At 39.7% G+C, this 26,254-nt stretch overlaps 1 protein-coding gene across 3 annotated transcripts; it reads right to left on the reverse strand.

The window, feature by feature from the left end:
- Tbpl2 (TATA box binding protein like 2) lies at window positions 1-25,230 on the reverse strand. Of its 3 annotated transcripts, none has more exons than NR_110359.1 (7): window positions 25,102-25,230; window positions 23,239-23,699; window positions 22,441-22,528; window positions 19,713-19,804; window positions 15,766-15,929; window positions 4,639-4,733; window positions 1-698 (listed from the first exon to the last, which is right to left on the reverse strand). NR_110359.1 is itself a non-coding variant. In NM_001289689.1 (7 exons), the coding sequence occupies exons 1-7, from the start codon at window positions 25,168-25,170 to the stop codon at window positions 622-624; spliced, it is 1,050 nt and encodes a 349-aa protein (NP_001276618.1). In that variant the 5' UTR covers window positions 25,171-25,230; the 3' UTR covers window positions 1-621. The 3 variants fall into 3 exon arrangements, 2 of the variants coding, with proteins under 2 accessions (NP_001276618.1, NP_951014.1); NM_001289689.1 differs by having other exon boundaries at window positions 15,762-15,929; NM_199059.2 differs by having other exon boundaries at window positions 4,639-4,736; window positions 15,762-15,929.
- Between the last annotated feature and the right edge of the window lie 1,024 nt (window positions 25,231-26,254).

A 26,254-nucleotide genomic window follows, 5' to 3' on the forward strand; every position in this document is an offset into this window, starting at 1 on the left:
TGGTGGCTGCTGGAAAGCAGTTTTATTTCAAACAATGGATTTTAAGGTTTGGGATATTTCATTGGTTCACCCCAGTGATTTCCCAGTATCCATTACCAAAAGGTCTGGATGCTGTCTCTTCTATACTTGAAATGAAAAGAAATTAAACATGAGTTTTTATTGATAGCTGTTACATTACAGGTAATATCAAGATATGCATTCACTTGAAATTTCTATGTACTAATATATTACATACTTAAAAAAATAAAGCATGGTCTTAATGCCTCACACTAGCAAGGCCTGACATATTTCAAATTCTGAAATAGGTTTACTTGTTCTTATTTTTTATAATTAAATAACATACAATACTCATTTTGAGTAAGAAATTTTCATTTCTTAATCATGGCTATTCACACAGAATCATTTTGTAATAAATCAAACTACATTTTAGGTTACGTAGCAGACCCTGTTTCCAAAACAAGGCAAAATCAAACAAAAAGGCATAATCAATTATCATAATAATAGAGACCCATGGCTGCTAGAAAACAAAGGATGCTTCTAGAGCCATGTGTAGAAGAAATCAGCTCTCTCTGCTGTGCTTAATCACATATCCAAATTATTGCTTGAAGCCCAGAGATGCACTCAGACTTTCTTAAAACTTTCTAGAATAGGATACATGTTTTCAAATGCTTCATAGATCTCAGAACGCTCTTTGGCACCTATAAAAAAAATCCAAGTGTATATAATCTTTAATATAAGAACACCACAAATTTTTCATGCTAAAATTTCATTTTGCCATGTTCAATTGCTGCCTCTTTTATTTTGGGAAATGCTCTAGTTAAATATCCCAGGGTGGCCTCAGAACAGACCCATCTGTGTCTGCCTTCCCAGTTCTGGGATTATAAGGATGCCCAATTTTGTGATTGGTTTCAAGATGACACCTCCTTAGTTGTTTACAGTGAGTAGCATTTCTTTGTAATACAGAAAAGAATTGGAAAAAGGGCACTATAGCTATAGTCTCTCTAAAACACATGTCCTAGGGCAGGAGTTCCCTTAATTTTCCCTCTCTGTGAATCTTGTCTTTAGTCATACAGGGATTAGTAGAGATATGGATGCAACTGACACCCTCATCTCCTGTATCCAAACCAACTACCAGCAGAAATAACTACTGTGGATCCACTAACTTCTGGCTAGTGTCTTGTTTTCAATGTACTAAGCTAGGTAGAGTCATCTTAAGAGTTTCCAGTTTTAATGCTAGGAAGTAATTAGAGGAAAAATTTTATACCATTTTTATTCTTAGAGTCTTAGGTGTCATCAGTTGTTAACTATGATTATATGATATAAGGCATGGCATGTCACTACACATGACACAACTTGATATGATATGACATGACATGACTGATATGGACTTATAGAACTAAAATCAGATTAGACACTCTCTTGAGAAGTGTCAATCAGCTCCTATTCACCTCTCACCAAGTATCAATCATCAATCATCACACTCTCCACCATTGAAAGTAGATAGAGGACAACACAGTGAATGTTAGAGGACAACCCAGTGAATGTTAGAGGACAACCCAGTGAATATTAGAGGACAACCCAGTGAATGTTAGGAACTAGATTTTATGTGAGTATGGAGCTTCAGCTAAACAGGAATAAGTATCTGGTATATTTGTGAGCAGAAAGCTAAGAAGAAAGGGGGTTAATGGAAGAAACAGTAAAAACACCTAAATGTATGTTATATCTATCACTTGGAAGGCCGGAGCAGGAGGATCATAAGATCAAAGCCATCCTGAGCAACACAGCCAATCCTATTTCAAAAACAAGGCAAAAAAAAATCATAAAACAGCAGCTATGAGGGAGACATGCAGCCAGTATTCCTTCCTTTACACTAGAAGCCATCAACCAAGTGCCATCTTTACTCATTCTCACATGTTCAAACAAGATTTTATCAAGTTAGTGCTAGTTCTAGTGATGAGGATCAGACCCAGGGCCCTTTACATTCTAAGTAGAATCTTCTCCTTCCAACTGTGCCTCAGACTTAATTCAATATTTCCTTACTAAGTAAGGTATGGACATCAAAGGAAACCTTAGTCTCTGTGATGGTTTATATATCCTTGGACCAAGGAGTGGCACCATCTGAAGGTGTGGCCTTGTTGGAATAGGTGTGACCTGGTTGGAATGGGTGTGTCACTGTGGGTGTGGGTATAAGATCCTTACCCTAGTTGCTTGGAAATCAGTCTTCCACTAGCAGCCTTTGGATGAAGACATAGAACTCTCAGCTCCTCCTGTGCCATGCCTGCCTGGATACTGCCATGCTCCCACCTTGATGATAATGGACTGAACTTCTGAACCTGTAAGCCAGCCCCAATTAAATGTTGTTTTTTATAAGACTTGCCTTGGTCATGGTGTCTGTTCACAGCAGTAAAACCCTAACTAATAAAGAAGTTGGTACTGGGAGTGGGGTATTGCTGTGATAGGCCTGACCATGCTTTTATTTGAAAGAATGTGGATTTTGGGACTTTGTATTTGGAAAGCAGTGGAATTCTTTAAATGGGGCTTAATGGGTCATCCTAGTAGGAATATGGAAGACTTTGTTGCTGGGAGTGGTTTGAACTGTGTTGACCTGGCCCAAGAGATTTCAAAAGAGAAGAACTTCAGGATGTGGTATAAAGACTGGTTTTGTGGTATTTTGGTGAAGAATGTGGCTACTTTTTACCCTTGTCTGAAAAGTCTGCCTGAGGCTAAGGTGAAGAGACTTGGATTAATTGCATTTATTGCAGAAGTTGGACTGGAGAGATGGCTCAGTGGTTAAGAGTACCAACTTCTGTCTTAGTTAGGAGCTGAGAATTCTATGTCTTCATCCAAAGGCTGCTAGTGGAAGACTGACTTCCAGGCAACTAGGGTGAGGATCTTATACCCACAGTGACACACCCATTCCAACCAGGTCACACCTATTCCAACAAGGCCACACCTTCAGATGGTGCCACTCCCTGGTCCAAGGATATACAAACCATCATAGTCTCATAGTCTAATTAACAACCAATATTGAAAACCACTACCTTATAGCAACAGCCCCAACTAGGTGACCCTGCTATTTTAAGTAGAGTTTACTATCCCTTTTCTGTTTTCTATGATGAGAGCCCCTTTTGGGATCCACATTATCTCTAATCCTGGCCACTAAGATAGCAAGATGTGGCCTGCTGTACTGAGAAAGGGCTGGCTTTGAAAATGGTTGAGTAAGAGCTCAAATGCCAGCTCTATTACTCACTAAACTTTGCAAACGTAAGCATCTCACCTGACCTCCAAGTTTCAGTTTCCTTACCAGAAAGACAGCATCCTTTCTGATAGGTTAGTGAGAGAGTTATGTGCACTAATGTTTGTGTGAAGGCTTTTCAAAACCAAAACTTTTCAAAACCACAGGCCACTTTATTATCCTTGAAGAGCATATGGCAGGATTAGGGACACTGGGTGGTCAGTTTAAGTACACCTGGCTTAACTTCTGTTTTAATGAGATTCACTGCATCATAACTCCATCTCCAAAGGGCTGTGTTGCTGCCAGATGGGTATTTGCATTCTAACACAGGACAGGTACATGGTAGGTACCCAAAATTAAGAGTCTGTCATTTGGATATCAGATTTGTGAATTCATCTCCTGCCCTACCAACCAGCAATACAATTACCTGAACTAGCCAAGCTGTGTGTGGCAGTATTGGGGATGGGATCTTGCTATGTAACCCTGGTTGGTGGCCTGGAACTATGTAGACTAGAATGACCTCTTATTTGTATAGATTTTCCTGCCTCTGCTACCCAAGTACATGGATTAAAAGATAGTGCCACAATACCCAGCCTTCTGTACAATTTTTAAAATACTACTGGAAGTCTTGATAAACTATTTAGAAGGAAGGTTTGATTATAGGAGAATATACTGTAGATGCCTTTAAAGGAACTTGGAAATTTATGCTCAAAGAATTTAAAACAGTAATAAATGAAAGTTTAACTTCTGATCACTTATACCAATAATTCTCAAACCAAGTAGTCAAGTGCTTTTCCCATTTATACATCACAAACACAAGGGAGCATAGACATATCTGGCAATGGGAAGACACATTTGATTCACTAACCTGTTAAAACAGGAGTAAGAAAAAGCAATACAGCTGGCAAAAACAGTGTACTGACTATATTTTGTCAGCTAATGGACAAGAATGACTTCTACATCTTTAAGTGATTAGGAGAAAATATAACACTACCATTATGTGGCACTTTTAAATCGTAGTCACATAATTCACAGTCCAAAGCCTCTTTATGATACCAGGTCTATCAGAGTAAATGTTTAGTGTTTGGCTCTTTACAGAGAAGATGTGTCAGTCCCTGCCTTAGAACATTGTACAACTTTATTAAAATCCTCCTTGAAGAGATCAAGTAACAAGTTAAGCTGCATGTGTGATGATGGTTGATATAAAGCAATATGGCAAGATATAAAAACACATCAAGTAATATGAATTTTAGGAATTGAGATCTGAGAGATATATAATTTTTCTCTCCAGTATAGCAAAAATTACCCATTATAAATGGAATGCATACAATTCCATGAAGGAGTAGTGAAGCATGCACACAGCTTTGCATTTTATGCAGTGGGATAGTAGCCTTAGAACTTACCTGTTAACACAACTTTTCCAGATGCAAAGATTAGCAACACAACCTGTGGTTTTACCATCTTATAAATAAGGCCGGGGAAAAGTTCAGGTTCATAACTGCTGAGACAGAGAAAATGATAAATAGGATTGCCATTCACTGGTTTTCCAGAACATTCAAGATCCCACATGTTAAATCTCACCTCACAGTTGTAGAAAGTACCATTTTAGTAAAAGCCTCTTCTTAGTTCTCTCAGCAAGAATAGTGTTTTGAGTGTAAATTTTGTTTTTATACTAGGACTAAACCCAGAGCCCTACACATTTTAGGGAAGTGCCATGACACTGGGCTACAATCCTGGCCCTAACTGTAACACTTAAGACATTAAAAAACAAGAGCTTTTAGTGAGTGGGGATTGACTGCTAATGCCTGTAAATCCCAGCACTCATGAGACCAAGGGAGAATTGAGAGTTTAAGACAAGTCTGGGCTACATAGTAAGACTGTCTCTAGAACGATTACATTTTATTGGTTTCTTAAGTAAGGCCTCCTTGTATGTTTCTAAGATTGATCCAGTACTTGCTATGCATAGCTCAGGCTGACCTTGATCTTGTGGTCTTCCTGCCTCAGCTTCCTGAGTTCTAGGATTTCAGGCCATCATGACCAGCTAACTTTTGGCTTCCAGTTCTGGGCTGGTGCCCTGAGCAGACCTTGGACTTGAACTCCACAGCCAGCCCCACAACACCCAGAGGAAGCTCCACTCCCAGGTTCTCTTAACAAGCCCAGGGTCATAGAACCAGAGGTGAGGACTCAACATCTGTCCCAACACTGGGAGTAACTGGGACCAGTAGGATCCAGGGACCCAGGAACCCCACCTGACCAGTGGCATGGATTCCTTCCGGTCTGAGCAGGCACCCTGAGCAGACCTTGGGCTTGAACTCCACAGCCAGTCCCACAATACAAAGAGAAAGCTCCACTCCCAGGCACTTTAACATACCCAGGATCATGGGATCACAGAGTCACAGGATCACAGAGACAACTGGACTAGAAGAGTTCTGACACAATAAGGATCGCAGAAAGGATAGGCTCCAGTCAGAAGGGCAGGTAGCACTAGAGGTAATCAGATGGTGTGTGTGTGTGGGGGGGGGGGGGAACTAAAGAACATAAGCAACAGATACTAAGGTTACTCGGCATCATCAGAACCCAACTCTCCAACCATACCAAGTCCTGGATACACCATCACACTGGAAAATCAAAATTCAGATCTAAAATCACTTCTCATGATGATGATAGAGGACTTTAAGAAGGATATAGCTAACTCCTTTAAAGAAATATAAGAAAATAGAAGTAAACAGCTAGAAGACCTTAAATAGGAAACAAAAAGATCCCTTAAAGAATTATAGAAGAAAACAATCAAACAGGGAAAGGAAAATGAACAAAACCATCCAAGATCTAAAAATGGAAATAGAAACAATAAAGAAACCACAAGGGAGACAACCCTGGAGTTAGAAAAACCTAGAAAAGAGATCAGAAGTCATAGATGCAAGCAACACCAACAGAATACAAAAGATAGAAGAGAGAATCTCAGGTGCAGAAGATACTATAGAAAACTTTGACACAACACTCAAAGAAAATGCAAAGAGCAAAAAGTTCCTAACCCCAAACATCTAGGAAATCCAGGACACAACGAGAAGACCAAACCTAAAGATAAGAGAGCCAAGATTCCCAAATTAAAGGGCCAGTAAATACCTTCAACAAAATTTTAGAATAAAATTTCCCTAACCTAAAGAGAGAGATGCCCATGAACATACAAGAACCCTACAGAACTCCAAATAGACTGGACCAGAAAAGAAATTTCTCTTGTCACATAATAATCAAAACACAAAATGCACTAAACAAAGAAAGAATATTAAAAGTAGTAAGAGGAAAAGGTCAAGTAACATATACAGGCAGACCAATCAGAATTATATCAGACTTCTCACGAGAGACTATGAAAGCTAGAAGATCCTGGGCAGATATTGTACAGACCCTAAGAGAACACAAATGCCAGCCCAGGCTACTATACCCAGCAAAATTCTCAATTACCATAGATGGGGAAAACAAGATATTCCATGACAAAACCAAATTTACACAATATCTTTCCACAAATCCAGCCCCAGACAGCTTGGTCTCCAGTCGAGCTGAGGTCTGAACCCTGGTAGAACCTGGTGGTGATAATTCATCTACATGGGATGGTAACTGTTCCTTCATGTCTCCTGGACCCCTGGCTCCTGTCAAAGTTAGCGCCCCCACAGCCCCCACAGGAGAAATGTGTCTTTTAGTCACATACACAATGTCCCAAGCTTCTGGCCTTCAGGATAGACTCCTCCCCAATTACATAGCAACAGCAAGATAACAAAGCCCACTATATGAGGGGCTGCTTGGCCCCTCCTCGCTATCTTAAGCTTTTACTTTCCTTACTCTCCCTCTTACTCTTTCTCTCCTCTCTCTCTTACTCTCTAACTTCTTACTCTCTCTAACTTCTTACTCTCTATCCTTTCTTCAGTTTCTCTCTTTCCCCCTTTTCTCCTTTTGGCCATTGCCGGTCTCTCTCTCTCTTTTACCTTCTCTCTTTACTCCTGCCTTTCTACAATAAAGCTCTAAAATCATAGCCTGTTTCTGTTCATCAAGGACCAGACTAAGAACTCTCACCTGCATGGAAACCTCTCACTCCCCTCTCTTTCCATATCTCCAGGGCCTGGTGCTGCTCCAGGGACCCTATTCTGTTCTCATCTCCTCTGCAGTATCCAGCAGGGAATGACTGAGACTGAGAACCTGGTACAGGGGCTGCTCCTTGTCCAACCCCCGCCGAGTTGGGTCAGTGGCTTAACACAGCCAGATGCCCATCCAGGGCTGAGTGGAAAGGGTCCAGCAGTCCTGCTGTGTCTGCCTGCTCAGAGCACAGGAACTCTGGCCAGATGTGTGCTCTCTCCCTCACCCCCCTCTTCCCCTACACCCCTCAGCTCCACACAGCCCTACAAAGGATAAGAGATGAAAAACACCTCACAAGGAGGGAAACTACACTGTAGAAAATCCAAGAAAATAATCTTCCAATAAACCCAAAAGAAGATAGCCACACAAAACAACAAAAATAAGAGGAAGTAACAATAACTGTTCCTTAATATCTTTTTAGAAAATGGATTCAATTTCCCCATAAAAAGATATAGACTAATAGACTGGACATGTAAACAGGACCCAGCATTTTGCTGCATACAGGAAACAAAAACAGTGACAAAGACAGACACTGTCTCAGAGTAAAAGGTTGGAAAACAATTTTCCAAGCAAATGGTCCCAAGAAACAAACTAGAATAGCCATTCCGATATGGAATAAAATCAACATTCAACCAAAGTTATCAAAAAAGATAAGAAAGTACATTTCATAATGGTCAAAGGAAAAATCTACCAAGATGAACTTTCAGTTCTGAACACCTATGTATCAAATGCAAGGGCACCCACATTCATAAAAGAAACTTTGTTAAAGCTCATAGCACACATCACATCCCACACAGTAATAGTGGAAGATTTCAACACCAAACTCTCACCAATGGACAGATCCTGGAAACAGAAACTAAACAGAGACAGAGTGAAACTAACAGAAGTTCTGAACCAAATGGATCTGACATATTAGAACATTTCATCCTAAAGCAAAAGAATGTACCTTCTTCTCAGCACCTCATGGGACCTTCTCCAAAATTGACCATATAATTGGTCACAAAACGGCCTCAACAGATAAAAGAAGACTGAAATAATCCAATGTGCCCGATTAGATCACCACAGACTAAGGCTGGTATTCAATAACAACATAAACAACAGAAAGCTCACATATACATTGAAACTGAACAACATGCTACCCAATGATAACATGATCAAGGAAGAAATAAAGAAATAAAGACTTTTTAGAACACATCGTACTAAAACTTAAGGGACACAAAGAAAGCAGTCCTAAGAGGAAAACTCATACCTCTAAGTGCCATCTAAAAGAAACTAGAGAGAGCTTGCAATAGCAGCTTGACAGAACACCTGAAAGCTCTAGAACAAAATGAAGCAAATACACCCAAGAAGAATAGACAGCAGGAAATAGTCAAAATCAGAGCTGAAATCAACCAAATAGAAACAAAAAGAATTATACAAAGAATCAACAAAACTTTGAGAAAAATCAACAAGATAGATAAGCCATGAGCCAGACAAACTAGAGGGCACAGAGACAGTATCAAAATTAACAAATCAGAAATGAAAAGTTAGATATAACAACAGAAACTGAGGAAATTCAAATAATCATCAGATCCTATTACAAAAGCCTATATTTAACACAAATGGAAAATCTGGAAGAAATGGACAATATTCTAGACAGGTACCAGGTGCCAAAGTTAAATCAGGATTAGATAAAACATCTAAACAGTCCTATAACCACTAAAGAAATAGAAGCAGTCATTAATAGTCTCCCAACCAAAAAAAAAAAAAAAGCCCAGGATCATGGGTTTAGTGCAGAATTCTATCAGACTTTCAAAGAAGACCTAATACCAATACTCTTCAAACTATTCCACAAATCAGAAACAAAAGGAACACTACCCTATTCATTCTATGATGCCACAATTATGCTTATCCCTATACCACACAAAGACCAAAGAAAGAGAACTGCAGACCAAATTCCCGTATGAATATCAACGAAAAATTACTCAATAAAATACTCGCAAACTTAATCTAAGAACACATCAAAACGATCATCGATCATGATCAAGTAGGCTTCATCCCAGGGATGCAGGAATGGTTCAATATATGGAAATCCATCAATGTAATCCACTGCATAAACAAATTCAAAGAAAAAAAACACATGATCATTTCATTAGATGCTGAAATAGCATTTGACAAAATTCAACATCCCTTCATGTTAAAAGTCTTGGAAAGATCAGGAAATCAAGGTTCATACCTAAACATAAAAATAAAAATAAAAGCAATATACAGCAAACCAGTACCTAACATCAAACTAAATGGAGAGAAACTTGAAACAATCCCACTAAAATCAGGGTCTAGACAAAGCTGTCCACTCTTTCCCTACCTATTTAATGCAGTACTCAAAGTCCCAGCCAGAGCAATTAGACAACACAAGGAGGTCAAAGGGATACAAATTGGAAAGGAAGAAGTCAAAATATCACTATTTGCAGATGATATGATAGAATACTTAAGTGACCCTAAAAATTCCACCAGAGAACTCCTAAACCTGATAAACAACTTCAGCTAAGTGGCTGGATATAACATTAACTCAAACAAATCAGTAGCCTTCCTCTACTCAAAGAATAAACAGGCTGAGAAAGAAATTATGGAAATGATGCCCTTCACAATAATCACAAATAATATTACATACCTTGGTGTAATTCTAACCAAGCAAGTGAAAGAGCTGTATGACAAGAACTTCAACTCTCTGAAGAAAGAAATCGAAGAAGATCTCAGAAGATGGAAAAATCTACCACGCTCATGGATTGGCAGGATTAATATAGTCAAAAATGGCTATCTTCCCTAAAGCAATCTACAGGTTCAATGCAATTCCCACCAAAATTCCAACTCAATTCTTCACAGAATTAGAAAGGGCAATTTGCAAATTCATCTGGAATAACAAAAAACCAAGGATAGCAAAAACTCTTCTCAAAAAATAGAAGAACCTCTGGTGGAATGATCATCCCCAACCTCAAGCTGTACTACAGAGAAATTATGATAAAAACTGCATGGGACTGGTACAGTGACAGACAGGTAGATCAATGGAATAGAATGGAAGACCCAGAAAAGAACCCACACACCTATGCTCACTTGATCTTTGACAATGGAGCTAAAACCATCCAGTGGAAAGAAGACAGCATTTTCAACAAATGGTGCTGGCTCAACTGGCAGTTAGCCTTTAGAAGAATGTGAATTGATCCATTCTTATCTCCTTGTACAAAGCTCAAGTCTAAGTGGATCAATGAACCAGAGACACCAGAGACACTGAAACTTTTATATTCATATATATATAGTGGGGAAGAGCCATAAACACATAGGTAAAGGGGGGAATTTCCTGAACAGAACACCAATTACTTATGCTCTAAGATCAAGAACTGACAAATGGGACCTCATAAAATTGCAAAGCTTCTGTAAGGCAAAGGAAACTTGTCAATAGGACAAAATGCCAACAAACAAATTGGGGAAAGATCTTTACCAATCCTACATCAGATAGAGTGCTAATATCCAATATATACAAAGAACTCGAGAAGTTAAGACTTCAGAGAGTCAAATAACCCTATTAAAATTGGGGTACAGAGCTAAACAAAAACAATTTTCAACTGAGGGATATGGAATGGCTGAGAAGCACTTAAGAAATGTTAAACATCCTTGGTCATTAGGGAAATGCAAATCACAACAACTTTGAGATTCTACCTCACACCAATTAGAATGGCTAAGATCAAAAACTCAGGTAATAGTAGATGTTGGCTGGGATCAGGAAAAAGAGGAACACTCCTCCATTGTTGGTGGGATTGCAAGCTGGTACATCCATTCTGGAAATCAGTCTGGCAGTTCCTCAGAAAATTGGACACAGTATTATCTGAGGACCCAGCTGTCCCACTCCTGGGCATATACCCAAAAGATTCTCCAACATATAACAAGGTCGCATGCTCCACTATGTTCATAGCAGCCTTATTTATAGTAGCCAGAATCTAGAAAGAACCCAGATGTCCTTCAACAGAGAAATGGATACTGAAAATGTGGTACATATACACAACAGCATAGCTCTTAAAAACATTGACTTCATGAAATTCTTAGGCAAATTGATATAACTAGAAAATATCATCCTGAGTAAGGAAACACAATCACAAAAGAATACACATAGTATGTATTCACTGATAAGTGGATATTAGTACAAAATTTCGGAAGATACAATTCACAGACCACATGACACTTCAAGAAGATGGAAGACCAAAGTGTGGGTTCTTTTGTCCTTCTTAGAAAGGGGAACAAAATACTCATGGGAATAATTATGAAGACAAAGTCTAGAGCAGAGACTGAAGGAAAGGCCATCCAGAGACTGTCCCACCTGGGGATTCATCCCGTAGACTTTCACCAAACCCAGACACTATTGTGGATGCCAAGAAATGCTTGCTGAAGGGAGCCTAATATAACTGTCTCCTGAAAGGCTCTGCCAGAGCCTTACCAATACAGAGGCAGATGCTAGCAGCCAAACATTTGAACTGAGTGCAGGGTCCCCAATGGAGGAGTTAAAGAAAGGATTGAAGGAGCTGAAGGGGTTTGCAACCCTAAAGGAAGAACAACAGTATCAATCAACCAGACCCCCCCCCCCCAGAGCTCCCATGGACTAAGCCACCAACCAAGGAGAACACATGGCTCCAGCCGCATATGTAGTAGAAGATGGCCTCATCGGGTATCAATGGAAAGTGAGGACCATGGTCCATGAAGGCTTGATAAATGCCCTATGTAGGGGAATGGAGAGGGGAGAGGCAAGAGTGGGTGGATGTGTGGAGGAGCACCCTCATAGAAGCAGGGGGAGGAGGGATGGGATAGGGGGGCTCCAAGAAGGGGGGCAGAATTGAGAAAGGAGATAACATTTGAAATGTAAATAAAGAGAATATCCAATAAAAATATTTTTATGAGATTTTGAAAAAAAGAGCTAATTTTTGATTAATGTTTCTCACATTTGTTAGCCACCCTAGATGATTAGAAATTGAGGTTAACTTTCAGCATCAGGTTTGATACTTGAAGATCTTGTTAGTTAAATACTCTCTGATTGTTACAGTGAGCTAAAGCTTGCCAGTAACAGTATGTAAATGTTTTTCTGAAATTTCTGAGTTCCCAATAATATGCACATTTTGTATGCATTTATAAACTGGTGAACATTTTTAACAAATAAAACCAAAAAAAAAAAATAGTTTAAGATCGCATGTACTTGTCTTTGGACAGCTGCTATACAAAGGAACCAGTTACACTATACCAAACATGTAAAGTTAACAATTTATTCCTGTAAGTAGTAAATCACAAAGATTTACTAGAAAAATATGCTGGATCGTCATGGAACAAAGGATAGGTCTTAAGAACTAAGTCTTCACATTCCAGGGCACAGAGCCATGGAAATAGTTGAGATGTCACCCCCAGAGAGTGTACAAAAATACAACTGTTCTCCAAGTAATGGCTCATGGAGAATAGGTATAAAGAAAGTAAGCACATTAGGATCTGCCTGAATCTCCATGTTTACAAAGAGGATGAACCAGGCCACACTGACAATGCCCACAGTTCTTCAACCAATAAAACTGTAGAAGCCCTTGCTGGAGACAGAAAAGGAATTGTCCTGAAGAGTGTGAAGGTCGCTTCCCAAACTATGTTTTTAAAGTGACAAGCACAATGAACTCCTGATTAGAGATGCATTTCTTACTCACGTATCAGTGTAAATAAGAACTGAAACAGAAAGGACAAAGGGCACAGACCACCCAAGAGAAGCTGATCTTCAAATACATGACAATTTCTTGGCCAGTTTACCCTTGAATCACCTTGCAGTAACACCTCTCCAGAAGCACTTTTCCGACTCTCTAGATCCACAGTAACACAACACGCCCTGTTCATAGTCCCATAGCACATAGAGCTGTTCATAGTCCCATAGCACATAGAGCTGTTCATAGTCCCATAGCACATAGAGCTGTCTCAGCTCCATAGTGCCTACCACAGTTCATGACTAACATTGACAATTTGTCTTTATTTTAGTCAGCCAACTCCAGATGGTCAAGGGACTAAGGCTGCATAGGTGGCCAGTAGTACCTTATCAGCTACTACACAATACTCACCTGGATTTTAGACCCTTAACAAGTACTTATTAGCATATTTTCTTAGTTTAAAACTAAAGTGGAAATGCTCACAAAAAGCTATAAAGAGGATTGTAATATAGATTGATAGAGAAGGTAGCAAGGGGGAAACTATGTTAGTAATGTAGGTAGGTGGTAGAGCCCTTGCCTAAGAGACAGAAGGCACTGGCTTTAACAGCCTCCCCCACCCCCTGAACCCGGTTGTGCATGCTTATAATCCTAACACTCAGGAGGCTGAGACAAGAGGATCGCTATATTGTGAGACCAGCCTGTGTTACATAGCCAGACCTTATTTTAAAACCAGGACTGAATTATATGTTGAAATGCAAATTTTCAGACCTTAAATTACTCTTGACCTGATCATGAGTGATGGGTGTCATGTTTCCCGAAAGCTCTGGGCATTGAGAAAAAGAGCTAAGAAGAAATCTCTTTCTCTGCTTAGAAAAGTCCCTTAAGGCTCCCAATGTTAAGAATATACACACTCTGGTATTGACATCTGTATTCTGTGGATGAAAGCCTGACAGAGTGCTTCTGAGGGAGGCCAGAGTGAAACTGGAAACAAACAGTTTCAGGAAGACAAAGGATACCTTCCAGACAGACACAGCAAAAGTGACTGGGCCCATAAATCTGGCTGGTTGGGAACACAAGACTGGGATGGACTGCTTTTGGAAGATATAAGCCAAGCAACTGACTCTACTCTTATTCTTCCGGCAGTTTTGTTTTTAAAAAGTGAAAATGGTGACAGGTGACTGTCACTGTCTACTGTGATCCCTCTGCATGCCATTGAGAAAGGAAGGGAAGAAGGAAGATGAATTGCACACAGCATGTCAAGCCCCAAGTGGCCTGAAAGGAGAACCAGGAGTCTACCTCAGCCATGCTTTGAGTTGAGATGGAGCTCATTCGTGTGTTCTAAGAAGGGAGCTGGAGACCTGTGGCTCAAGATTCTCAACAATAAAATGGCAGTGTTTGCATATTTTAAAATGAAGTATAAAAAATTGAGTATGTACTAAGTTTATAAATTATCCCTGGGTTGAAGAAGAAAACACACCTAGAGGCAATGTATATTGTGTAAGGAAGGGACAAAGCTATTCACAAAGCTCAGACTTTTGAAAAATAAAAAAGTAATAATAATAAGAGATAGCATAGTTACTCAATAAGCAAGTTGTATGGAAGAGGAAATGAAAATAATTAGGAGGAAGGAGAAGGAATTGTCCAAGCTAGATCTAGGAATGAACTATAGTTTGACAGTTAAGAAAAGTCCAGATACTTTAAACTTCTGTTGGGGTTCGGTCTACAAGGAAAGCTATCAAAGACCCCTCCCACTGTCCTTACCCACATAGTTGACCAGACTCACTTTTCACTCCCAAAGGAGGGAGAAGGATGGAATGAGCCTGAAGTAATCAAGAAAATGGAAAAGCATCTGCTATCCTACAATAGGTTAGGAGTTTGGCCCCAGTGTGTATTCAAGAGGTACTGTGACCCCTGAAGCCTGAGCTGCCCTCTCTGAGGGCTGAGCTGAGGACAGGGAGCCACTCTGGCTGTGGAGATTAGGATTAAAGAAGCCAGGAGTTTACAAGGCTCCCTTAGGACAGGAATACTGTAAATACAGCATTATTTAAATAAATACATACACAAAGATGCTCCTCTCAAATAAACACAACTAGATATGATCACACTCAGAGGCTATGCCATAGCTGTCTTTCCTCCTCTCTAACACACACACACACACACACACACACACACACACACACTCACTCTCTCTCTCTCTCTCTCTCTCTCTCTTTCTCTCTCTCTCTCTCCCTCTCTCCCCCTCCCCACTTCTCTCCCTACCCTCCATCTAACAGCCTCAGCCCTTCAGTTCTCCCACCACCATCTCCAAAGCCACTTTGGCTTATTTTATAAATTAGTGCACCTGAACACAGAAAGCTCCAGCCAAGAAGCACCAGAGTTGGGTATGAACTTTGTGGGACTGCAAGCCGACCCTCCCCTGGTGGAGCTGCCCAATCAGAGACGTGGGCTAAAGTTGTTTAAGTGATCACTATGCAGCTTTTCCATGAAAATCACTATTTCAAGACACTGGCTTCCCAGTAACTTTTGGGAAGTTGGGCACAGCATCTTGATCCATTCAGACGCTCTGCCTTCAGCCTCTATTTTTTTTTTTTTTTTTTTTTTTTTTTTGGTAAATGCTCATTTTCTCTGAAAGCTATCTTATTTTTTTATCTAAATTTTCTAACTGCTTTAGCTCAGTAAGTACAAGATTAAGCTTGATACCATCATACCTACTGAACTGCCGATGGGTTAGTGCCAAAATCTCCAGCCTGATGGGAAATTTCACATCACAGCTTCCAACCATGTTCTGAATTTTAAAATTGAAGAATCTGACAGGGAACCCGAGCTTCTGCACCACACGAGCATACTTTCTCGCTGCCAGCCGAGACTCCTCTTCACTGAGGAAATGCAAGCATCATTAAAGAAAGGCATTTTTGTTGTTTCTGAGATGGTCTGGCTCTGCAGCCACTAGTGCGTAACTCGTAACAAGTTTCCTGCTTCCGTCTTTCATGCTAGAAACTACTGGCACACATCACCACACCTGCTTGACCAATGGCATCTTAGACATCCTGTCTCCTCTATTTGTGTTACACTTGTAGCCTACGCTCAACTTCCAGTGAAACTATGAGTCTGTAAGCTGGGCTATGGCTCCATGACTTTGCTTGCCTAATGTGTACAAGGCTCTGGGTTTGATCCCCAGAATTACAAAAATAAAATACAAGTAAGAGAAGTTCCAGGAGAGGGACCTCCCTCCCATACTTTTGTCTGTAATGTCATATCAAAGGTCTGATACAGTGTATAAGAGTTGAACTCAACTAACCCACCAAAAAAACTTTGGCCATCTCTCATTTAAAGGGTACTTTTATTGGTCTTAGATGTTATTTGGAAAACTAACTACTCACCATTTCTCAAAGTGTGTTCACAGACCTAAACTCTTGTTAGAGGAGCCATAACCCAGGTTTGCCCTCTGTCACATAGACACTCTTGTCTGGGCCCAACAAACTGCTGTCCACAGCCTCCTAAGTGCTTCCAGTCCTCACTACAGCCTGAGAACTGCCCTAGACTAAATGTCTGGAGCCATTTATACAGGAACAAAAATAAGTACCAAGAACATTTAAAAAAATAACATACAGAAGAAAGATATGTGCCAAGTGAGTGGGATAGACTTCGATCTTGATCAGACAAATTGTCAAGAACAAATTTAAATTCCTTAAAACTTGAGCAAGTTTTCTCAGCTTTCTCACTCAACTGCTATGAGACATACTCAGCATGAGGGGGGAAAAATGTATCCAAACTTACAGCCACATCTTTCAAATGGTCAGATCCTAGTCAGAGAACATGGAAATCTTAAGACTGAACCTGTAGTTTTCATCTAACATTGTTCAACTGCCCAAACAGCAGTGAGCAGCAGCAGCTGCTGGACAGGGGCCACATCTGGTGAGTGAATCATGGGAACATAGCTCTCCTTGTGGGGCGTCTCCATCTTTAAGTTGTAAATTGGCAGTTCCTAAAAGAAAAGCCAGTGTGACTCAGCTTGCCTGGACAAAGGGAAGTGTTGGATTCTCTAAGTACCTCACTGTCCTCTTATGTGAACTGTGTTATATGTGCTTCACTTTAATTATTCCTGTTTCTCTCGACCCAATTCTAACTCCTGACACTACTGAGTAAAACTATGTCCTGTAGAGAGATCATCTTGTATATTGTATGGATACCTCACCTGTCAATTAAAAAGCTCATAGCCTATAGCTTAGGCAGGAAATAGAGGTGAGCCATGTGGAGGAGAAATAATTGTAGGAGCGAAGGAGGCAAGGGAGGAACCCTAAAGGAAGTGAGGAGACAGACTATGGTACCTGAGCATAGGTAACTAGTCATGTGGCAAAATGTAGGTTAAAATAAATGGGCATCTTTAGTCATGATTTAGTCAGAGTAGAGCCTAGCTTTGTGGCCATTTGTAAATATGAGTCCGAGTCTTATTTCTAGGAGCATGGGGCAGAGCCTACCTTCAACAATGTCCCAAGTTAACCATGGAATAAAGATATTTCATAAAGGAAGGCTTACTTTGCTGTAAATTTCACATACAAGTTTCTATTTCACTACACCTCAAAGTCTATACATATACTCGTTGCATAAACATTAGAAAATGGATTTAAAACTCTAAAGACTCATCACAGGTAGCAAGAATTATTTGAATTTTACCTTCTGCAAATAGCCCTAAGCAAACATGTATCCTTTGTCCTTATCATTACAGAAAATAGATTGCTATAGAGTTTGAACAGTTGTGCTGCTGTCTCTTGAACAAACACTCATGACTCCTTATGCAAAATTCAAGAATCAAGTAGATTCAGATTAACCAGTGTCTCTACCTGAACACACTACCATCAACTGAATTTCAAAGCCAAATTCAGCTAGATATTCACAATGTCTGTGATATGAGCACATTTTCACAAAGTTAGATAATGAACTTACAATTTTGTCTATTCCCCAACCAAGCACACACTATGGTACTACTTCTAGCTCAATGTGTGTATATAGCTAATACAATTTCACTTTGTGACTTAAGTTAATACCCTCCTACTAGAGAGTTATTAAATTTTAAACTCTGCTAAAATAAACATTCCTGGATATATCTTACATGAATGTCCTATAATTACTTAGGAATGCAGGTTTGGGGGACCAGATATTCATAGACCAGTAGAATGGAAGACCCAGAGGTTTAGCTATACACCTGCAAAGAACTCAATGTGAAAGATCATGAGAATGGTGTCAGAACACACTCTTCAATAAGTATCCCTTGGATATTGAATAATGGTTTGAAAATATTATTTTACACTGAAATAAAATTCTAGACCTACCCTATGTAATTAATTTAAATATTTCCAGTTCTTGGCAGCCATAGCGGCCACAGGTTACCCCAGCAGGCAGCAGTATTCTTCAGAAAAAGCCTATTCTAGAACAGTAAATCTCAATCTGTGAGTAACGACCCCTTTAGCAAACTTTTATCTCCAAAAATATTTACATTGCAATTCATAACAGTAGCAAAATTACAGCTATGAAGTAGCAATGAAATAATTTTATGCTTGAGGGTCACCACAACATGAGGAACTGTATTAAAGGGTCTCAGCATTAGAAAGGTTGAGAACCACTGCTCAAAATGAATCAAAATTCCACTCTTCTTTCTCCCAAATGAAAAAGACTAGAGAAACATTGACACTCAATGTTTATTTCATGTTCTACAAGGGGAAATGCCTTTCCAAACAAGATTCCAAATGATGAAGCAAAGGGAAAAAAAAATGAATCAACTGTGTTTTCAAAACCTCCTCTAAAACATGGTAAATAGTAATCTGGAAAAATATTTGTAACATAAAATTATAAAATACATAAAATATAAAAGTTTGTTAACAAAGGAAAAGTATCTCTAGAATACTGGGTGAAAGATATAATAAGCATTTTACATGTTTATGAAGAAGTATTTAATCTCACTGATCATGAAATATAGATGTAAACAATGTACTTTTTTTCAATAAATGAAGTAGCTATAAATAAGCACATTGGCAGGCTATGGTCATAGAAGGAAGTGAATCATCTGTTCGCCTGTAGCTGAGCATCAGTACCACCTCTCAGAAGGGCGCTTGCTGGTCACCTGACACAGAAGGGCACCAACTCTCCTGGCAGCTTTGTTAAAAAAATATATCATCAGTTTGGAACTTCTTCCTCTGCAGGAGAGCCAGGAAAGAAATCTTTTCAGAGATGCCTCCTGAGTGAATGCTCAAGAAATTTCCCATTTAGAAAGTTCTACCTTCTTAAGATGTATATCTTTTGTATACAATATATGCATGTATAATGATATGCATATAGTATAACATTATATATAACGTGCATGAACTTGTTTTTAACATATATATTTTATAAAGAATATGAGTATGTAATAGTTAGATCTATAATATATATGTGTTTGTATTAAAAGCAAGTTGTTATAGTCAAGTTCCTAGAATCTTAACCAAACATGTGACTATAAAGGTGTGATACAGCTTAGATTTCTAAGACTAAGAACTTTTAACATGTTAATTGTTTGGCAGTGAAAAATATATTACTCCCACTGTGAACTTTCACACAAATGCTATGCTTCTTTTCTTACATAATGAGTTGCCTATAGGGTAAGAGTGGAAACTTCTTCCTCATACCTTTTGGCTCCTGTACAGACCACTTTCCCAGAGCTAAAGATGAGAGCTGTTGTCCTTGGCTCTCGGATCCTCATTATTACTGCAGCAAACCTCTGCAAACCAAAGCCAATGTGAGCATTAGTCTCTCCTGGAAGTTACCCCTAGCCCAGTTGGAGAGTTGGGCTTTATATATGAAAATCTTGAGGAAACTGAAACTAAATGGAAAAAAAGAAACAAACAATGTCTAGGTCTGTTCTCTACACATTAACAAGAATTATAGTTATAAGATTATTTTACAGCCATTTTAAAAGTAACCATGCCAGTTCTATTTCTCTCATTTAAACATATAACAAGACTAATTTGAGTTTATTTAGTAGACAAGAAACTAAGAAACCTCCAATGTTATCAGAACTTGGTAAGGATATAAAACTACAACTAGTTAAATTTACATTGACATACTTCCTTTTTCTCTTACAGGATCCCTTTTCTAAAGGAAGAGTACAGATGGAGAGCCGAGGATATGGCTGTATTGGCAGAGTGCTTGTTGAGCACACATGCTGCCCTGAGTTTCATTGCCCAGACAGAAATAATCCAGGTTTGGTATCCCAGCCCCCTGGATATGGAGCTATGGGAAAAGAAAATTCAAGGTCATCCTTGGCAGCATATTAAGTTTGAGGCAAGTTTGAAATACATGAGATCTCATCTGAATAAACAAATATATATATGAGTTCAATGTGGTGGTACATGCCTATAATTCCAGCACTTGGGAGACTGAGGCAGGAGGATTCCAAGTTTAAGAAAAGCCTAAACTATGGACTATCCAGAGACTACTTCACCTGGGGATCCATCCCATAATCAGTCACCAAACCCAGACACTATTGCATATGCCAGCAAGATTTTGCTGAAGGGACCCTGGTATAGCTGTCTCATATGAGGCTATGTCAGTACCTGGCAAATACAGAAGTGGATGCTCACAGTCATCTGTAAGGGGGAACACAGAGCCCCCAATGGAGAAGCTGGAGAAAGCACCCAAGGAGCTGAAGGGGTCTGCAACCCTATAGGTGGAACAACAATATGAACTAACTGGTACCCCCAGAGCTCGTGTCTCTAGCTGCATATGTAGCAGAAGAATGGCCTAGTCTGCCATCACTGGGAAGAGAGGCCCCTTGGTATTGCAAACTTTATATGCCCCAGTACAGGGGAATGCTAGGGCCAAGAAGTGGGAGTGAGTGGGTAGGGGAGCAGGGCAGGGGGAGGGTATAGGGAACTTTCAGGATAGCATTTGAAATGTAAATAAAGAAAATATCTAATTAAAAAAAAGAGGTGGTTTCCAAGAAAGAAAGAAAGAAAGAAAGAAAGAAAGAAAGAAAGAAAGAAAGAAAGAAAGAAAGGAAGGAAGAAAGACAGACCTTGAATTCACAGATAATACCTACCTCAGCCTCCCAAGTGCTGGTATTATAAGGTGTGCACCACCATGCCCAGAACAGTTATTTCTATCTGTACTTGAGCCAGAGATGTGAGATATAAAAGGGAAAGCTATAATGCATCTGCCTTATAAGCAGCCCTAAACTCAGATGTCAGCAAAAGCAAATGCTTATCTATAGACTTGATGCATGCCATCTCTTCTACTAGTGCAATTCTTTTGTCATTTGACCCTTCAAGTCTTCCACCACTGAATCCAGGGAGCTATTTTCCATAGGAGCAAGGTATTGCTTATTATTATACTCCTAGTGCAGGACTTGGCTTCAAATCTTGTCTTCTTCTACAAGGTACATGCCCTGAAAAATCATTAAATGTTGCTGTAGCTAAAAAATCTAAATTCTGTATGCAAACAAGGCAATAAAACAGAGTGCCTACCCTTGGTGAGACACAGGAACAGATTTTACTAAACAGTAGACAGTGGGCACAGACAGGGAGGTTCCTATGAGTTAGAGACTGGCTTGGTTACACAGTGAGAAAAACTTTAGGTGGGGAGTCATGGGATCATCTTCAAGTAAAGAGAAGCTTGAACCTTAGAAGCAGTTTACCTTTTGTATAAATGAAACTGTAAATGGCAAAGCATAAACGTGTCAGCTATGTGTGCCAGCATTTAGAAAAACAAGATTTCTAACCAGGCATGGTTACATAGACCTGTAGCTCCTAGGGGAAGAGGCAGGACGATTCCAAGTTCTAGCCAAGCCTTGGTTATTTATCAAGACATTATAAAAAAATAAAATACAAATAAAATTCCTCTGGAGGTTTGATTCTCCAGCATGGGGGATAATGTTAGGACAGTGAGGAAGGAGTGGGTGGGTGGGTGGGGGTACCTCATAGAAGCAGGGGAGATGGGATAGGGAGTTTGCAGAGGGGAAACTAGGAAGGCAGATAACATTTGAAAGGTAAATAAATAAAATTACCAATAAAAAAGGAAAGAAAACAAAAAAAAAAAAAGAAAAATTCTACAGATGTCACAGCAGTTAAAGAAAGCTAGTGCCCCACCAGGCAGAGTAAAAAATCTTTTTAAATAAAAAAATCCAGTTTTAGGATTGCTTCATTATTGCTTTATTCAGCATGGAGAATGACTTCAAAATAATGACTTCAAAATTAAAAAGTTAAATACTTAAACTTCTGAGTAGCAAAACTTTTAATTTATTTATTTTTATAAATAAAGAATTTATTTTTAGAAAATAAAGAAATGAGACGTCAAAATCGTACAAGGAAAATAACCTAAGGAAAAATTAATGATTGAAAGGACATGGAGGAATCTTACCTTTGGGTTATATTCTGTGTTTTTGGCATTCAGGGCTATTTTTCTCAGATCCAATTTACAGGCCAGATTTGCAGTGGAAACTACATTCCTGAACAAACAAGTCAAGTTAGAAAATCATAAAAGTATAGTTTTAACACCAACTTTTTAACTTGTTTCATAGACTCAGGCTGTCTGCAAGATTGGTAATTGCTCCTAACTATGTAGCTATCTTGATGACCCCAGGAAACTCACATTTTATACAACTTCTAGGGGGAGAATTCTCAGTTTGAAATTTAAAATACTGTGGTCCCTAGTAAACCTCAGTGTGCTAACATAACATTTCATAACTAAAGTTAAGGTTTAAAACTTAAATTTTATAACTAGTAGCAAACAATGTCTCAAAACAGAAACCACAAATCCAAAGAAACTTCCAAATCAAACTCCGTTGTGTTTACCCAGCCTTAACTCCTGTTGTTAAAACTTGAATGCTTTGGTAGAAACAATGCAATCTTTCAAGAATGTGTAAAGAACTGGTGCTTCCTTTTATAAGTAACCAGACCACCATTGGTTATAACCCAAGAAGAAGGGGAAGGAGGACTGGGAAGATGATCTACTTGAGATAGTATTGGGAGGAGGGGGGAACTGATATTGGGGTATAAAGTGAATTAATAAATTTAATAAAGATTAAAAATAACCGAAAAAAATAAAGCAATCTGAACTTCTCTGCTTTACACCATTATCCTGAAATTAGCTACCATGTTCTGAAATATAAACTATGCATCTAGACACATCCCTCACTTGAAAGACAAGTATACTTACTGTAATTGAGGCACAATTCCAGAAAATCCTGGAACAGGGTTCATTGGCATCATGGATGCTATCAATGCCACAGGTAAGGCATTGGAGTTTGGTGTTTCTGGAGAGGGCTGGTTGGAGTGAGCATCATCAAAGCACAGGCATGACTGGGGATCTGGTGAACTGTTGCTATTCAAGTTCAGCTCACTGCCATGTTCATCGGGCAACTGCAACTGACTTTGTCGATCTCGAGTCCTACAGCTTTCCTCACTTGCCAGCTTGTTTCCAGTGACAGTTTGGTCTCTATTTTCTTGGGTAAGTTCATCTGGTAAGAAGCTTAGATCCACAGATGAAAAGTCAGTGGATGCCTTTTTGACTCCACCAAGATGTGGATGAAACACAGTCTCTGGATTAGATGGAAGTGAGTGCATGTCTAAAGGCACTCCTGGGCTGAACAGTTGAGACATAGCTGGAGGAAAGTCATCCTAGGCAGTTTGCAAAACAAAAGAAATCAAAACATGGGTGTTTTGCACCAGTGGGATTCCACTATGGCAGGAAGGCAATGGGTTCAGTCTACAAGGTGGTCCAAGATTGCTTAAATTGATACCCTGCCTCCTACTACAAAGTACCAACCAAGATTCTACTACAGCATGCTTAAAAGTGTATCTTAGAGCTGGAAAGATGATGCATAAGAGCACTGACTGCTCTTCCAGAGGACCCAGGTTTGTGGCTTCCACATGGCTACTCCCAAGCATCTGTAACTCCAGTTCAGGGGGATCTAATATCATCTTTTGGACTCATCTACTGGGCATCAGGGATACAAATGGTGCACATACATACATGCAGGCAAAACACTCATACACAGAAAATAAAGATAAGTAAATCTTTTGTTTGTAGGTCTTAAAACATAGAAAAAGCACTTATACGATGTTTTTCCTACTTCAGTTATAGCCTACTAAGCTGTCCCCTGCCTCAGCTGTTAAAGAGAGCAGCTGCGCTCTATCAGTTAACCATAAGCACCAGTTGACTGAAATGTTCCTTCAGTCTTAAATTCACATTTGGTTTTTAAAGACTTATTTTTATTATTTTGTCATTATGTATATGTGTGAAGGGAATATGTGCAATTAGTGTAGCAGCCTAAGGAATCTAGAAGGAGGCATCAGACTTCACTGGACCTGAAATTACAGAAAGTCATGAGCCACATGGTTCCCAGACATGGGTGCTGGGAACTGAACTCAGGTTGTCTGCAAGATTGTTAATTGCTCCTAACTATGTAGCTATCCTGATGACCCCAGGAAACTCACATTTTATACTAAGCAAGTAAATATCGGAACATAATCTTAGTTGGCTAGTCAACACTAATTAAAAACTCTGCATGGCTTTTTTCTAATCAGAGAAAAGACTTAAAAATTATATGAATTTAGGACAGATAAATTAGATGCCGAGATTTAAATGTTAAAAAGTATTTCAAATTGATATTTGTTTTGCTTTGGAGATAGGCTCTCATTGTAGCCCAGGCTGGCATCACCCTCTATAGTGCTGGGTTATACCTTTAATCCCAGCACTCAGGAGGCAGAGGCAGGCAGATATCTGTAAACTTAGTTGTTCACTGTTAGTTTGAGAAGCCAGATGTCCTATACCTGGCCTGGACTGAGCAAAGCAAGAGCACTGGAACCCGAGGTAACTGCTGGCATGTCACTTTACCACCAGGACCAGGTCATCTAACTTCATGGCTAGGGTGTCTGATTGGCGACCCTGGTCACCTCGCTCTAGTTCAACTGGAGGGTCTGGGTAATAGCCTGCCTCTTGGGGTGGATTTGTCATTTCAAAGAGATCCCCAAGGCCAACACCAGCCCTGGTTCTCAGCAATGTGGCTGCCAGGCTCACCTGGATGGTATAAGGATCCAGGAAGAGGTCCAGGTATATGTCCTCCTCCATGATGAGAGAGCCCACCATGTAGAGCTGAGGACAAGCAAAGGAATCAGCGTCCAGGCAAGTGGAAGAAGCTTTGTTAGTACCAGTCTGGCTGTGGGAGCAGATACCTTTTATCAGCCTCAGGGAGCACGCAGTGAGGCGGGACCAGCTCTGCTGCCTTGCACAGATGCTGTGAATGAGCTGAGGAGTCAGGTGAGAAGCAGAGAAGGAGTTGATGAGCCAGGCAAGACACAGCTGGTGGCACCCAGAAGAAGAGGAGGGCCGAGACTAGTGCTTCCAGTAGAGTAGCATGATAAGGTTTTCTCATTGTGCAAGTGAGAAAAGAATGCTTTTCTCTTCTGCCTTTATCCTTATCCTTTTCCTTTTCTTTTCTTCTTTTCCTTCTCTTTCCCTTCCCCCTTCTCTTCTCATGTAGTCCAGGCTAGCCACAAACTTGTATATCCTCCAGCTCCTAAGTTCTGGGGTTACAACATGCATGAGCATCACCATACCCAGATTCTTAGATGTGATATTTCTAATATTGATTTATCTTCATTGGCATGTGTGCATGGACACATGCACAGTGCAGAGCTCATGTTATGGTCAGAAGACAATTTTCAGGAGTAGGTTCTCTCCTTCCAGCTCTGGAAGAAACACAAGGATCAAACCCAGAGTGTCAGGCTTGGTGGCAAGCACCCTTGCCCGCTGAATCCCCTCATCTATTCAGATGTGATATTTCTGTAATTATTCTTCACCTTCACACCCCAGGTAGATTTTCACCTATTACAGAGAATTTGCCTACAGCTGTGCAAATTCCACAGTTAGGGTTCAGACAACTCAAGAAGTTAATGTAAAACCAAATATCCAGAGAAGCTTTTCTTTCTTAAACGCTTTAATTCAAATGTCTTAGCTTAACTGTATTGAACTGTTCTAGAAGAAGACACTTTGATGTAAGAGATTGCAAAATGTATTTTTAAATCTTCCTTACTTGATTCTACTGTTTAAAAGGAACAATTTAAATTATTCATCATCATGTCTCTGTGCCCAGCTCATCTGCTCAGTCTTGGTGGATAAAACGAACCTGAGAATGGAGCTTGGATAACCTGCACTAGAGTCAGACATTCCA

This window comes from Mus musculus, chromosome 2 (genome assembly GCF_000001635.26).
Source record: "Mus musculus strain C57BL/6J chromosome 2, GRCm38.p6 C57BL/6J".
NCBI classification, from domain to species: Eukaryota; Metazoa; Chordata; class Mammalia; order Rodentia; family Muridae; genus Mus; species Mus musculus.